Here is a 17098-nt window from a genome sequence, read left to right on the forward strand (position 1 = left end):
TGTGGTAAATGAGGGCTATAAGGATTCTGGGGAGCCAATTCCAGGAAATGCTCTGTTTAGTATTGAAAGAATACAAATGTGGATCCCAAAGACTCCCAGCTAATAAGGGAACTGAGTGAAATGACATAAAACTGCATATCAGATTATTTCTCTACCATTGCAGGGTGGTGTGTGTGCAGGGAGGGAGGTGGAAGATTTAAACATGTGCTCTGCTTTTAATTGCATCTTTTCTTTCCTTTCTTTGCATTACATGGACCAAAGAAGAATCAAAACCCAAACCAAAGTAGGTAACATAATATGTGTAATTGAATTATGATTGAATTTATCACGAATAAATTGAGTAGTGTGTATGTTCTAGGCAAGGAAGAGCGAGAAAGAGGGAAATAGAGAAAGACAGCGAGAATGACAGCGAGACGGACAAAAAATACGAAAAAGTAAAGGAGTTAAAGAGTGAAAGTAAAATAGAAAGAAAGAGGTGCAGAGAGAAAGAAATATATATATATATATATATAGAGAGAGAGAGAGAGAGAGAGAGAGAGAGAGAGAGAGAGAGAGAGAGAGAAAATAAGTACTGTGAATACCTATGTTTGGCGGTTGACTGATTATTTAAAAGGAAATGGAGAGGCGGATGGAGAGAGGAAAGGTAGGACAGATGGAAGTATAGGTAGAGGGACTGACGGATGACCTGTGCAAACGGATCTATGCATGAACATGTGGCTTGAGATATGAATGGTGAAGTGGAGAGGGTGTTTGAATGAATAACAGAATACCGTGATAGTTATTGCTGAATAGAGATTGGGTGTATGGTGGGACGTTGTAGTTTGTGACAATTGTAAATAAAGATACAGTGGAATCCCTAGTGAAAAGTGATGTATTTCTTGCACACAGCAACATCCTTTACTTATTAATGATCAGCTTTAGCAGTACACATATTTTGAAAGCTTTTAAAATTACAGTAGCAGGTGCCGAACACACCTTTTCTCTTTTGCATTCGCTGCAATCTGCTCACACCCTTCTACTTCCTGCTTGTGCATGCAGTGAGACACGCTGGTGAAGTTGGGCCCCACGCGGTGGAGCAGGACACCCTCATCATGCTAGGACATTGGGAAGGCAGAACGAAGATATGAAGGCATGCAACATCTGCAGCAGTTTCTCTATTGCATCACCCCCAAAGTGCGCATGTGCACCAGGGATTATTCAGTCCCTCAGCACGTACAAAATGGAGAGAGTAGCTGCAAGCAATGCTCCACCCACTGAAGAAGTGGTGGCCACCATAGCCTTACTAAGGGCAGCTGCTAGGCTTCTGCCGACTGTAGAGAAGAGCTCGCACACCAACTGAAGGAAGTGGACCAAAAAGAGTGGTCTCAGAGGTGATTGCTGTCCTGTGGAGACCGGTGGGCCCCATGGAGATAGTGAGGCACAATGTTTGGGACCCTTTATGAGGTGGTCGCAGGAAGTCATGAAGAGGAGATGGGGAGATTTGTGCAAAGCAAGTAGTGAAGAAAGCAGGCCGGGCCCTGGAAACAAAGGGCCAGGGTCTCGTAACGGGTTCCCACCGTTACACAGGCGATTACAGAGAGGGCCGCCAGTCACACAGTTTTACAATGCTGACTAAACACTGTGGAGCGGTGAAAAATGATGGCATTGAATGAAGGGACATGAAGCAATCAGGCCACACAGAGGTGGTTATGATACGAAACAGGTGGAAGAGCAAGCGTTGAGTGGAGTATTGTGGCGGCAGTAGGCCAAGGAGCTGGAGGAAGCGAGTTGATGATAAGGCGGGCCCATCACAAAGGAAGCATCATCTCTTGCATCCTGGATTCCCATTTGAAAGTGTGAGGTTATGGAAATGTATGTTCCCAATGTGGTGAGAACAGCGGCGAGGTATGAAGCAGCACAGAGAGAATGCCGGTTAACGGAACGTCCCTCACTTTAAGAAGATGCACAAAGGAAATACAAGGAGAAGAGAGGAAATTAGAAGTAGGAGCAGGCATGACAATTGAAGGAAGGCGTTGGCCAAGCCATTAGCAGTATGCGTGAGACTGAAACAGTGGAACAGCTCTGTTATAGGTCAGTCGAGGAGCTGAACAGAGGCCAATGTGGAAGGTATTGAGGATTTGGATGGGTCATCCACACAGGATGAGAGGCAGTCAGAGAACGATAGGGTTAAGCAGGACAAGGGTGGTAATGGAGAGCAGTGTCCAGAAGCATCAGTTGTGGTGGTGCCCCAGCAGTTGAGGTGACATGGTGAGAAGGTCAGGAGGATATGACCAATATGGTGGAATAGACATGTGGGCAAACTATAGCAGAGATAGAAAGACAACTATCACAAGCAAGGGCCATGGAGAGAAGAGAGATGGTAGAGAAGAGAGCGAGATGGAGCAATGATTGCTATATGCAAGGGGCGCCGGCAGACAGTGAGTGCGAGGATGACTGGTAAGAAGCAAGGGAGGATGGTGGACTTCGAGGGAGAGGTTCCAGTGTGACAGAGAAGGGGGGATTTGAGCCAAGCAAGTAAAAATGTCATGTTTGGGCATTACAAATGACCCGGCATGAGTTGTGGAACAGGTTTTTGGGGAATACGGACTGGACAGTGAAGATGGCGCTGCAGGGGATGACTGAGGAAAAGTACAGATGGCTGGACAAAACTGTAGCAGGGACAGTGAAAAGGTCACGTGTTGGGGCAGAGAATTGAGAGAAGTCTTCCTGGCCCTCAAATGTTTAGGCATTATTTAACTAAAATCAAGGATCAAAATCAGACAATTAATTTTGCTCCTTTAAAATATATATTTTTTTAAAGAAAAATTAAATCAGTAGTAATGTTATATTTACATGATTTGGGATAAACTATATATGTACTGCATGCTAATAACATGATAGCGTTGAATTAATAGAGGCCTCCAACATGACCAGGCAGATGATGCAAGGAGTAAACTATTCAGGAACCCTACCCCATGCATTCGTGACACACTCCTCCTGAGTGCTCTTGTAAACTTTGCCAAATAAATTGTCTGTTTCTTTCCTGCTGCAGGTTGTTTATGCCAAACCTGGTGCCCCTCAAAATCCCAGATGGTGAAAAAGTGGACTTTGATGTAAGTTTTGTGGTTCAAGTCATAGTTACGTTTACTTCTGCTTTCAAAATGTAGGGCCATAGGACCATTTAAAAAAGAGCAAGTGCTAGTCTAGTTCTTCAAATTCCTCTCTACCATGGCAGACTTTTAGCCCCTTGAGTTACATCTAATGAGGACCAGTTTCAAATGCGCAGTCTGAAGTAAGAGATTTCTAACCTTAAAACTGGAGCACCTTTTAAGCAGTTTTTGATAAAATGCTGCTCGTAGCCCAACAAGGCTATCTGTTTTTTCCCTGCGCTTGGAGATGGAGGCGAGCGACACTCCAAGGGAGAAGACAATCAGAATAAATTGTCAAAGAAGGGGACACAACTTTTAGGCAAGAATATAGGCAAACAATAAAAATAAAAAACTAATAAGACAACACACAAAATAATGTCTACACCTTGAAGACGTACACTTTCTCTCATCAGCTCAGTTGCTCTAAATCAACATGTTGCATGTGCTACTGGGGGCAGCTGTAATGTAGCAACACTAGATATTGTGACAATCAAGTGCACCTCCCAATCATCCATGTGCCTGTGCATCTTTCCTTGGCTCTTGCAGAGGCTACTACTGTGCTGGAGGCAAGAGAACCAAAGAAAGTTGGATCCTTGGATCCCTAGGGACACTCACATTACTCCCACCTCTAAGAAAGTAGGGTTGGTGCCCCAGGAAAGGAGTCAGAAATAAACTGTGATATGCTACCCACAGCCGCAGCTAGCACGCAGATTGACACAGACATTGCCCCCAACAGTATATATAAAGCCGTAGTGCCCTTGAAAAAGTAGTGATGCAATGGAATGGCTTCTCATTCCATCCCTGGTATTCCCTTAAGTATGACAAGCATGGAAGAAGTGGTGCCAAATGCCTCTGAGTTACAAGACATAATCATGGAATAGGGTGAAAGAGTGCGAGAGAAGATATTGAGATTATGGGGAAAGACAATCAGTTGGGGCTTAATAACTGGAGCCCCTCTGTTGCAGGGGGCCCCCGCCTTCAGCCTTCAGGTCACTCATCCTTCCACCTATTGCCTGTAAATTTATGTGCATTATAGGGGCCTCGGAAACCACTCACCAAATTCTGCAGAGGGGAAGGTACCTAAGTATTTGGTAGATGTTTGAGACCAAATGTTTCTTATGACACAAAGGAAATTGAAGAACTAAGAAGCATATTTACAAGGACTTATTGCCACAGGAACGTCACTTTTTGTAACGTTCCTGTGGCGATAAACCCTTTGTCTTATTTACAAGGCGGCATTAAGCCACTTAATGTGCCTTGTAAATAAGGCCCTCTTTCACTGTATGCTTAGAATGAAAGGGGTGGGCAATGGGCATTGCTTTTGATGCTGCCCCCTAGTTTCAAAAGTGGCATAAATATGGGGCAGCACAAGATTTAAGACAAAAAATAACCTGGTCTTAACATGGCAAAACAACGAGAAATTATTAATTTCTCTTCGTTTTTGCTGTTTCTATGTGTGTTGCATTGTGCTGCACATATAGAAATAGCAAATCGCCATGAATGAATGTTAATGTGCAGGAAGGTGTCCCTTCCTGCACATAAACAATGATTAGAAAAATGTCAATTTGCAACTTCTATGTGTGCTGTACAATGCAGCACACATAGGAGTTATAAATCACCATTAGTGATTGTTCATGTGCAGGAAGGGACATCTTCCTGCACATAAACAATCATTCCATCAACACAGGCACCCTAGCACTATAGTTCGAGAGTGCCTGCGTTGGCACTAGGCAGCTGGATTAAGCACCAGAGAAAACGCTGGGGTGCACCGTATCATTGTAAATAGGGCACATCCCTGCATTTTCAAAATGGCGGAGCGCAGTGTTGGCAATTTTAACTTAACGCCACGCTCCGCCATTCCATTGTAAATGTGCCCCTAAGTTCCTAGCAATGGTGGGACATAATTTCACCTTCTCTTTAAAAATCATTGTCTTGCAAGTACGACTGATCTTGAGTGCAAATTCCAGGAGTATCCCTCACTTCCCACCACCTCTGTACACCCACTGCATGCTAAATGATGAACCCCTAGTTAGGGCATTAAGTGGAATGAAAAAGATAGGTTCTCTATAAGTGACATGGTCCAAACTACGGAACTAGGAATCTTTTCCAAGAGGCATGGCCTAAGTAATTAAAAATGTGGCTTAAAACATGTGAAATAAAACCCTGAACTTCATAAAGCATGTCACCTGAACAGTAGCTGGTTGCCTCTCTGAGAATATTCTGTTATTGCATCAAGCTATATAACACAGCAATGGAGATATGGACTTTAGAGGAAAAATAACTTTAACGTTTAATCGTAATGTCTTAAATTTAGAAATTATCACCAAGCAGGTGGTCATTTCTAAAGCACTGTCAGGAACTGCCATCATGGCAGTTCCCATCATTTCTTTTTAGGTCTAGGCTAGCGTAGGGTGCGCACATGCGCAGTCTCGCTGGCAAGATTTTTTGTCTCTTAGTAGCGAGGTTAACCCCACCCCTCTTCTCCAATGGCTGGCCTCCTAAATGCTGGCCAGCCATTGGAGAAGAGGTCCCAGTGACGATCTAAGCCCTGTCTTTTTCGGACTGGGGGACGTGTTTTTTCGTTTCTTTCTCTCAGTGACGTCCTCAGTCAAAACCACGCCCCCCAGTCTGAAAAGGACGGGGCATACAGCTGATCTATGTTCACTTTTCTGACATAGTGGAGGACGTTTGCTTGACCCCTCAGACTTGTCTTTTATTCTTCTAGTTTCTCCTTCACTCTTTAATTTCTGATTTAGCACTCTGCCTTGTTTCTAACATCAAGCAGTGTTTTCCGTCAATCTGACCATCATTATACTGTGTCCCTGTCTTTATGGAGCATTTGTCCCACGTGTTTTTTTCATCACAGAATCTTGTGTGCCTTTTTCAAGGTCCCAAGCGCTTCTTTAGTGTTACATTATATTCCCGTTTCATGACCTGTTTTATATTTGAGTTGCTGTCCAGGATAGTTTTTTAGCTTCCTTTCAGATGGCCCCCATGGGTCCTCTATCTTTTTCCATTATTTGTATTTTTACAGAGCTTGCGACTGTCTCCGTATGTTCCAGTTCGCAGCTAGGAGCAGCTTGTTTATATTGTTTTCTCTGTCTGTACATTGGAAAAGCTATTCAAATGTATCTGTTTTAAAGACCATGTGAAAAGGAGGTTTATGCACATAGTTGGCCTTTCGCGTGAAGGCGGTTTTACGCCATGTCGCCTCCACACTGAACATTTCATTCCGTGGCAGCCAGTCCTGGCTCTTATAACATTGCGTAATTGTGCTCGAGCGCTACTCATTTGTCTTTAAAGGTGTCTTCGGTAGGCAGAGTAGCATGGGCACCAGATGTCTTAAACGCTTATAAGGTTTTAGTTATAAAAAAAATTAGACTAAAATGGATTATTGCCTGATATACAGCTCGCCCCCATATATTTCGTGTCTGTGTAATATATGTATAGGTATGTGCATGTTTAGTCAGGTACAGCATAGTGTTGTGGTATTTATGTTTGTGCACACACATATACGCACTCTCAAAACACGAGTACGTGCAGGCTTTTAAATGCATGCTGATATGCTTACGAAATACATACCTATACATTTTATCCAAATGTATGGGTACAGACGTATTTCATGTGGCTGTTCTATATCTATGTACTTTTAAAGAAACAGTGGTTCAAGGGTGGCCTGATAATGTCCTCAAAAGAATAGAGCGAATAATTAATTAATGCTAGGGAGCTAGGGATGTAGGTTCATACGAAATCTTTTATTTACTTACTTTTTTTTATATACAATTCTTTTAACGTTTTTCAGGTGCTCAAATAAGTGATAAGGTGCAGAACGTGACATAAGTGAACATAGTGAAAAAACGAAATGTCACACAACAACAAGGCTAAAAACCACAGAAATATATACAATGAAGTGGGGGTATTTCTTTGGGTAGGTCGACGACGTTTCGATCTGTATGAATTTTAGATCATCATCAGGACTGATGAGCCTCCTGAAACTTAGTGTAATTGAATACGCCAGAGAAAACTTTCTGAAACAGGGTAACTGGTTTATACGGTAATTTGCCTGAGGAAATTTTGAATATGTTGAAACCGTAGTTTTTCTAATGGTCCGAGTAGCGCTCAATCAGGTTGAATTTGAAGAGGGTCCTACTGGAACTAGGTATATTTAAAATCGTAGTTATCCTATTGGTCCGAGTAGCGCTCAATCAATTTGACTTAGAAGAGGGTCCTACTGGAACTGAATATATTAAAACAGAGTTTTTCTTTTGAAGTCCGAGTGGCGCTGTAATCACTATTGAAGATAACTTGTGGTATTATGGTTGCCTTGAATTAATCGCGGCGTTTGTGCGGCAGTAGGAGGGCGTGAATAATCACATATTTCTCTGAGGGAATTGCCTGCTTCTTGTGCCATAAATACCAGGGACTGGGCTTCTATTCTCTAAGAGTAGTGTTTTAGCATTACCAGATTGTTGGCGTGGATACTCCCTTCCAAATTAAAAACGTAGGGGCATATTATCAAGAACTGTGATAAAATGATCGCCGCTTTAGCGGCAGGAAACTGCTGATAAAACGCGATAATGGGCTTGATAATATGCCCTTGTGAATTCCCCTAGTAGCCCAGGTTAACACCAGAACCTGGGTTGCTATGGGAATTCACAAGGACATATTATCAAGCCCATTATCGCCGTTTTAGCGGCAGTTTCTTGCTGCTAAAGCGGCGATAATTTTATCGCAGTTCTTGATAATATGCCCCCAAATTTCTAGCACAGGCATTTCCCGAACCCTTAACGCATAGTCATATCTATTCACCAGGTAGCTGGATACCTAGCCTGCAATGGAGGGTTGGGACTCCAAAATTTCACTGGCTGTCTTTTGTAGACTGGTTGCACAGGTAAGACCCAACACATGTTTATTGTGAAAGATTCAATAATATAGACTATTACATAATAAATAAATAGTGGAGAAGTGTGGCTCACTGGTTAGAGGAGGCAGACCTGGAAGCAGAGGTTGGCCCGGGACCAGGGTTCAATTCCTGGCTCGGCGGGGTCTTGAGTCCTAAAATGTCCATGGACCCCTACAATTCTCGCTCCGGTGCCTACTCGATTCACGGGTTCACACTCTGCGACTCTGGGCAATAGCTTGCTTAATCTCCACAACGGCCCCTCGCAGTGAGATGCCTGGCTTTCACCTTGTGGATACCCTGCCGGGGTTATCTCACAAGGGAATACCAGGACGGGTTCCCTAAGCAAGCGCTTAGATACCGGGTCGGTGATTTGCGCTATATAAATACATGTACATTTACATTTACAAATATGAATTTTGAGTAAATGTTACAGAGACTTGCTATTGGGGGCCGAATGTGTTGGAACTACAATCCAACACCGTCCCTGCTGCTGCACAAACTGGAGTAGTAATAGTAAATTACACTATTCCAAAGTTCAGCGCACCCCCTACAGAAAGTCGTTGTAAGGACTTGCGAAGTAATGGTTTGCGTTGTAATGGCATGCGATCTAAAGCATGCATTGAAAAGACATATTTTAGAAATTGTAACCATTGTCAAGGGTAGTGCAGAGGGCATGCTCACCAGGTAGAATCCCCACACTAGGGTTAATGTCTGTGCACTTTATTGGTGAGATTGTTGAGGAGTTTGCAATGCCATTTGCATATTTACTTTTTTAGTTTCCTCTCGCTGCTTGTTGCTCTGAGACAGTGTGCCAGACTGGCTTAAATTTAAGCAGCTAGTACCTTGGTAGATTACATCTCAGTGGAGGAGGCCAGTAGAGAGTTACAGATTGCCTGGAAGCATTCACAGGTCCACACAGGTGTGCCAAGTCAATTTCTTTAAATTGGTTAAGCTAGATCCCAACTTATGACTTGATGTATAGTTTCCCCCAGAGGGATAAGCAAGGAAGGCGAGAATGGAATGGTGGTGGTGATTTTACTGTATGTACAGTCACACATTCAGTATTAAATGCATAAAAGCCTGCTCAGAAGGGCACAGTCTTTCATGATTGCCCATTACAACCACAGACCCAGTACAAGGAAGTAGAGGTATCAGTCACTGGAGTCTAATGGATTTTATACACTGTTGTTGGTAGATCCTGCAGGTTGTATCCCCAGGTTTTATACAACATCACCACCACTCCAGTTGCCTGTAAGGACTACTGCTTCAATGACAATATTAGTGGTGGACTTTCTTACTGTCATTCTTTTTCAAGCAACTCAGTAAGGCTGTTTCGTTGGCGTGCAGGTGTCAGTGTTCAAGCAATCCAAATGTTCAGAAGCTAACAGAGACCGCATTGAAGCCTGACTAACTCATTTATTGGGATAGGCCTTGTTGGAAATTGGGTTACTGGTTGCAGGGGGACCTACTCAAGCAGCAACGACGATCTCTTTTAGGGTGAGACTCAATCAAACCCCAAATTAACCTGTGCTTAATGCTCTGGTAGCTTGGCACAAGAGCAGTCAGGATTAACTTAGAGGCAATGTGTAAAGTATTTATGCAGCACTTCAAACCTTAATAAAGAGAAAATACAACACAAGACAAATACCACATCCATTTAGTAATATAGAGTAACATGTAATAAATGAGTTGACTCCAAAAGAACAAAAATCCAACGAGAAGAACCAGAGATGTACAATTTCAAAGTTTTCAGACTTAAAAAACCCAAGCGCTGCTCACAGTTATCTGGTCATGAGAGACTGGGTAAAAGTTACAAGTTGAGACCAACTGCGATGGAGCACAGGCCGTATACAGGGAGAAGGTTAGTCCAGCTGAAAGAGTTACCGAGTTCCATTCAAGGTGAAAGGTGAAAGGGGCAGCAAGAAGCAGTGAGGGTGTCATGGATTGTCATTGATGTAATACGAAGCGCAAGCTAGGCGTTGCGGATGGTCATTGTTATAGCATGAAAAACCCTGTTAGGCATCAAGGACAGTCGTTTTTGAAGCTTTGCATTGGAGTCACTGCAAAGCTGTCAATGCTGTAGCATGATGTACAGTTCTTGCTTTTCCCTGCATTGCTGGTGGTCGCTGTTGTGCGGGGAGTCGGGTTCACTGGAGCTTCCCATTGTCTGGTGATGCAGGTGGCAAGATCTTGATGCAAATTGACCTTTCCCATGTTCAAAGAGCCCAAACTTCAGGAGTTCTCCTTTTCTTTGGAGAGGAGTTCAACTGATGCCACACCAAATATCCATAACCTGTGAGGCACCTTTTGAGGCCAGGAACTCATTCCAGCAGAAGGCAGTAGGGCTCAGGAAGGTCCAGTTGCAGATCAAGGCAGCAGGTCAGCAGTTGCAGGGCACCTCTGGAGCTTGTTATGTCACTGTAGCTCAAAACAGGAGGAAAGTTAGCTGCCCCTTGGAGTCACTTCAGCCCGAGATAAAGGGTGCAGGTTCAATTTTCCTTCTCAGCAAGTAGGGCAGCAGGCAACAAAGCAGTAGAGTAGGAGGGCAGCAGAGTGGCAATCCCTCTGGCAGCAAAGCAAAACAGCAGACCTTCTTTTGTAGAATCCACTGGTTCAGGAGTGTATTGAAGAGTTGAGTATCAGGGTCCAATATTTATATCTGGTGCCCACTTTGAAGTAGGAGAAGGTCTGGGAGGTTGCCCTATGAAAGTTCTTGAAGTTTTCTGCCTCTCCTCCCCTGTCACCAAGCTGGTTGCATGAACAATGCAGTGTTACAAGTCCTTTATGTGAAGTCAGGGCAAAGTCCATTCCCCCACCCCACCATCCTGCCAGTTAATGTCCCATCTAGGCACAACAGATCCCTCTATTGTAAGACTGTCTGGGAGGAATAAACAAAATACAACTGCCAACCACACCCAGTCATGTGACCCAGAACACGCTGCAGGCATCAATGGTTGAGGCAAGAAAATGCCAACTTCCTAAAAGTTAACCCAATGAGTCGCTGGGACCTGGGTGAATAATTGTTACAAACAAAGTGGTCCCAGATACTAGAACGAATAAACCATAGCTAAACAACTAAAATAAATTCAAAGAAAATATAACAACATTGTTTTTATTCACAACGTGTACCATAAAAAATATTCATAAAATACATCCATAATTGATCTCATTTAATGACCCTAAAGAAATGGGAGGGGAGAGTAGTGTTGGGATAGCGAAGGTACTGAATGAGTAATAGAACAGTGGTCACTATGACCTCAATAAACCAGAAATAATGATTGATTAACAAACTGAAAATCAGAATTCATAAATTAATTGAAACAAAATCATGCCTCAGAAAAACAGAAATCACAAATGATAAATCAAGGAAGAGGCTGAAGATGGGAAGGAGTGTCGACGTTTCGACCCAAACTGATGCAGGCAAAGAGTGACACCTTGCTAGAGGGTCTTCATCAGGACAAGGGCACGAAAGGGGCAGTGAATCTGCATAAAAGTTAATAGATAAATATTAGTGATGGTCAAAATGATCCCTATTAATCATAAAATAATTATAAATGGCCGAGAAGGGAACAGTTATTTTGAACACACAATTGTTGAAAAAAGATTAAAAAGAGGAATACATTGAAGGAATGACCGGTGTTGGCCAAGAGATGGTTGAACACCACATGGGGGTGATATCATGACCCCATCCTACTTCAGTGGACAATACCCAATGTCATCTACGGTTAGCTAATCCATGTGATATCAGGCATAATGAAACCTTACCAAAATCAAGGTCTCTGAGATTTGGTAAGGAGCTTTCAGAAATGGTTTGTTACAGAATAACATGAAAGGCCAATTAATATCATGCAGTATGTCAAGGACATAACCGAATATGTAAAACAACGATAGGTGTAAGATAACAACCATTATGGGCACATTAGACTGATTACCTTGTCAAAGGGACGTAATCAGAGATGGGAAAGGAATCCGTCACGTAGATCAGGATCCTACAGAAAGTAAATGATCAGAGAAGGAATCATTGGCGAGTGGATTAAAGGAGTCTTGTCAAAATAAACAGCAATTGCCAATTCGCCTACCTGAAATTCTTAATAAGGCTGTAGGACCCAAGGGGTTCCCATGTGATTAATCTCTCCAATAGTGCAGTCGGTTTAGTTCTATTAAATGCAAAGAGTTGAGTACTTAATATTAATTGCACAAGTGTTGCCACAGTGGTGTATTTACTATAGTAAAATAGTGGTAGAGTCTTGCATACCTGACTCGTACAAAAACACTGAACTTTAATGAGGGGATCTGAATTGGAGGTTGATTGGGATCGGAGGTGACGGCAGCTGTCGAGAGGTATCCAGCTTCTAAAAAGTATAGAAGTGACTATGTAGAATTGTTTGCACAGATACTGCCCATTACCTACATCGCCGCATAGTAAAGTTATAGGTAGCCTACCTTTAAAGAGGATCTCGGGCTGTCTCAAGGATCTAAAGTATTGTAGTGAGATGGCCCCACACGTAGGTGTCATTTTCAAAAATTTTAACTTAAAATCTGACTTTACCATTAAAGAGGACTTTAAATATAATTCTTTAGACACCAAACTCGACATTCCCACCTGCCTCCAATTAAAAGTTGTCACTTACAAAATGTAACAAGTTAACTGAATGTTATTCTATGGGAGAGGTAGGCCTTGCACTGGTGAAAAATAAATTGTAAAGGTTTTTCACCACCAGAACATATAAAAGTTAAAAGTACATGTTCAACTTTTTAAATACACAGCACCCTGCTCTGTGGGCTGTTTAGGGCCTACCTTAAGGACAAAGTATATGTATTAAAAAGGAAGGTTTAGGGCAGGCAAAAGATTTATTTTGCCAGGTCAAAATGGCAGTTTAAAACTGCACACACAGACTGCATTGGCAGGCCTAAGACATGTATAAAAGGGCTAAATAGGTGGCATAATCAGTGCTGCAGGCCCACTAGTAACATTTAATTTCTAGGCCCTGGCTACATGTAGTACCACATTACTGGGGTTTTATGTACATTAAATGTGCCAATTGGGTGTAAGTCAATTTCTCCATGTCTAATGAAGAGAGCACAAGCCCTTTAGTACTGGTTAGCAGTGGTAAAGTGGGCAGAGTCCTAAAAGCAGACAAAAATGGGTTCATAAACAGGGCCGGACTGAATGTGGGTGCCAAAACCAAATATTGGACTTTGCCTTTTGATGCATTAAGGTTTAAACCCTTGTTGACTACATACGCAGTATTAATAAACCTCAAACTAGAAAGTCTCAAAATATAAGGGAAGGCTAAATTGACATATACAGATCTATTTGATTTGATAAATTAATGGCAAGGGGGAGAAATTGGGCTATGTCTACATTTATTCACTTAGCAGGTGCTACATTGCCAACTAAATGCTCCTTCAAGATACTGTCAACTGGCCAGCATATTTGAAAAATCACATCACACCCATGCGATACAAAAGCACAAAACACAAAATATTGGAACTGATTAAAAGACCAGTGAAATTTGGCAGCCACAACCAACAGTTAAATCAGGACTGCCAGCATGATTCCTTATCCAGAAGCCAGACTTCTGGTTGTAAGTAGCCTCACTGTTCTAATGAACTCTATTAGGTGGAGTTATTGGGACCTATTCAAAAAGGAATTTTAGATTAGGTAAAGTAGAACTCCTCTGGTACTCATGTGTTGCATGCCCTTGTGAAGAGGCTCAAAACATCTAAATTGGAATTGAATGGAAATAATCAGGGGATAAGATATCACAAAAAGATGTGATGGTCATTGAAAGTATTCCTAATTCAGGCCAAACCTTATTTTGCATTTAATGACTTAATGTCTCTTTTTGGGCTCCGCTAATATATAGAGGACATGCCAGTTATATTGGATGTGGAAGCCTCAACCACATTTGTGTAATGCTCCATCCTTGGGAACCTCATCGCACAGTGGTAGATGTTACCAACAGTGCAGTTTCTACCTCAATGCAATGGAGTGCTTGATATTATATATACTAGATAACCAGGAGACCCAGGTGAGTTAAAGTAAATAAAAACCCAATTATACCCTTCTTTTAGAGGGTACTTCAGGGACGTTAAATCTGAGATAGGTGGAGGGTGGATGCACGTTTGCCTGGCATGCTTCTGCCCTCTCTAGTGCCAATACCAGTCAGGGGCATTCATCAGGGGAAAATGAATTCCTATGTTTTATTCTGAATGCTTCTTTGTGCCTGAATTAGGCTTCCTGTTAATGACCATAGCATCTTTTTGTGATATCTGATTTTCGTGGAATTGATTAATGCTCAGGGAATATCCACATACATTTAGAAATAGAAGGGACTGTGCCTCTCTTTCCACTTTTATTAAAAAGAAGTTGAACGTTTCGGGTCCGATTCACAAAGGCATGTAAGATAATGTAAACAACTCTCCTGTTGTGCAACTTCCTGAACTCATAAATGAACCTTAAGTGTTGTCAGTTTTCCTGTGTCACATACTTCAGTGTTATGGCATATATATTAACGTACAGATTAGGATAATATCCAGTGCGGATCTCAAGAGTTATTATGAACTTGTGATGAGGCCGACTTTGAAGCTACCACATCATTTCGGTTCCAGAAGCTGCAGCTGCAGCTCAGCTGGAGGCAGCTAGAGAACATTCCGAGCTCTATATTGAAAGTTTGTCCAGCTTAAGTTGGATGTGTGTGTTTGTGCGATGGAGGGAAGGGACAGAGTCACTCAGGGACAGATATGCACCGTACTCATACTTGACGGTAACCGCTGCTCATGTCTTTACCCTGTAGGACATTCACCGCAAGCGCATGGAGAAAGACCTGAACGAGCTGCAGACACTGATCGAGGCGCACTTTGTAAACCGCAAGAAGGAAGAGGAGGAACTGATTGAGCTCACAGATAGGATTGTAAGAAAGAATGTTTCCTAAATAAGTACTTTTATAATGAAATTGCACTCTGTTCCTGCTTTCAGATGAGGTAACAAATCAAGTGTGCCAGAGCCAGCAACAGGCTCCAGTCGTGGCTGCTGCCAATATGCAGGGGGGGTGGGGGGGCGGCAAAGCAGCAGGAGCAGCAGTGGTGGCAGCAGAGGCTGGGGTAGTGGGGCGGAAGGGTTTTTGCAATTAATAAATAAATGTTACAAACCTTACCTCATCCTGCCACTCATGCTCTTCAGTTCTCCTGCTGGAAGTCCCTGGGACATACTCCCCATTCATTCCAGATGCTACTCTCAAACTATGAGATAAGCACCCATATTGGCCTGAGCAGGCTGGTTTGACACTCCTCTCAGACACAGGGAGTCTGTGACCTTTCTCCACCTGGCTATAAAATACCGCTGGATGGGGAAACCTAAAGTGGCATGTCTGTTTGGCTGGCCTAAGATGGCCCGCCAAACAGACATTATCACTAAGAAGTGCACATAACACTTCATTCCTTCTCCCTCCCATGGCCCGGCCTCACCCCTGCCCACATACGTGTGGCTGAGAAAGCATCTAAAAAACAAAATTATAATAAAATATAATTTTATTCTTTAGCTGCTGGCTCTGAGCCAGTGGGGTGACGCTCCTCCACCATTGCGGAGGAGCCACCGCTGATATGCTTCACCAGATGTACAGTGGGGAATAAAAGGCTACAGGCGCAGTAGTACTGTGGTTTAAACCTGGCATGGAGGGGTCCAAAACAGCCTGCAGTAATGTAAAGTTGCCAAAAAGAATCCTCGGACTGCATTCTGCAGACAGTGGGCGGTGATTACTGCGCCTGCTAAATACCATTCTGTGTTAGGTAGGTATTTACCTTTTGTAGTAAGTCCCACCTATTTAGAGTAATGCATGTTTGAATGAGGCATAAAATCTACTTCTGGTGTTTTTAACACCAATTAGAGGTTGTTTCTCATCTTAGTAATATTTTGATCCGGAAAATTTCACCAGGCTTTACCTGAAGAAAATGCCCTAGGAAAATTATGGGTTCAAAGTACATTTGCCTCATTCAGTAATTACTGCAGGGATCAGAATTTCAATTTGTGTCTGAGCTCCTGCTTGTGCATACGTCAGAATGTACTTCAGTCCCAGGAATGATGGCCTTCGTGTTTCCTTTGCTCAGGAACAAAGAACGGCCTTTGCAAAATGTGTGTAGTGTGTCCACATGACCCATTAGGGAATCCAATAGCTGATTAGCAGAAGCAGACCCGCCTTCACTCTATCATCTCAATCCAAATAACTGACTAACCTATCCACCACTCAAATTACTTTCATATTTTCACTATACTAATTCACCACTAATCCTGTATGGATTCCGAAGTATCAGCCTACTTACCAAAAAATAGCTTCAACACCCCATCAAGGGTAGCAAGCGCTATATAAATACAAACCTTTTTCCTTCTTCTATGCCTCCACTATCATTCTCTATCCAAGTTACTGACTAACATATCCCCCACTCAAATTACTTTCATATTTTCACTATAATAATTCATCACTAATCCTTTATGCGTTCCGGAGCAGCTTGCTATTCGCCGGAAAATTGCTTTCACGCCTTGTCAGGTGTAGTAAGCACTATATAAATGCTAATACAATACAATACAATAAGAAATCACTGAAGATTTGTTCAACCTGTGGGCAGAGGGAAAATACACTAGTGTAGTAGCAATGCAAGCAATATGAGTCCGGAATACGGATGGGTGTATTGATCCCCAGCAGGGAGTCTAAAGGGGACAATAGCACAGGCAGATACTACTGATCATATCGTTCAAAAACTACTTATTTGCTAGTGCCTATTTCCGCTGTGGGAGGGGTGACAGCCATGCAGTGATGACAGATAAACATAGTACGGAGGATGGTGACACCAGCTTACTTTCTAGAGAGCGCATGTAATCTGCTATTTAGTCACAGGAGGTCACTATTGTGCTATGGATGCAAGAAAATAACAGATTAACTGCAAATTAGAACGGGAAATTTGCTCCTCCGAACCGACACATTGTTCTTCTGGTTGGATTGGCATTAAAGTAAATTTGTATTGCTTTAGTGGTATTAATAACAAAAAGGATGGTGTTACGGCGCGGAGC

General features: G+C 42.6%; 1 protein-coding gene across 3 annotated transcripts in view; it reads left to right on the forward strand.

Annotated features, from left to right (window-relative positions):
• TNNT2 (troponin T2, cardiac type) overlaps positions 1-17098 on the forward strand; it is a 119738-nt gene that overhangs the window by 44112 nt on the left and 58528 nt on the right. For 2 of the 3 annotated variants that reach the window (XM_086923156.1, XM_086923157.1), the window contains 3 exons: positions 262-283; positions 3032-3092; positions 14832-14948. In XM_086923156.1, coding sequence (XP_086779282.1) covers positions 3039-3092; positions 14832-14948 — 171 coding nt within the window. In that variant the 5' untranslated portion in view covers positions 262-283; positions 3032-3038. The remainder of the gene's footprint in view (positions 1-261; positions 284-3031; positions 3093-14831; positions 14949-17098) is intronic. The other variant, XM_086923158.1, reaches the window with a different exon arrangement.

Source organism: Lissotriton vulgaris, chromosome 5 (genome assembly GCF_964263255.1).
Source record: "Lissotriton vulgaris chromosome 5, aLisVul1.2, whole genome shotgun sequence".
In the NCBI taxonomy this organism is placed as follows: domain Eukaryota; kingdom Metazoa; phylum Chordata; class Amphibia; order Caudata; family Salamandridae; genus Lissotriton; species Lissotriton vulgaris.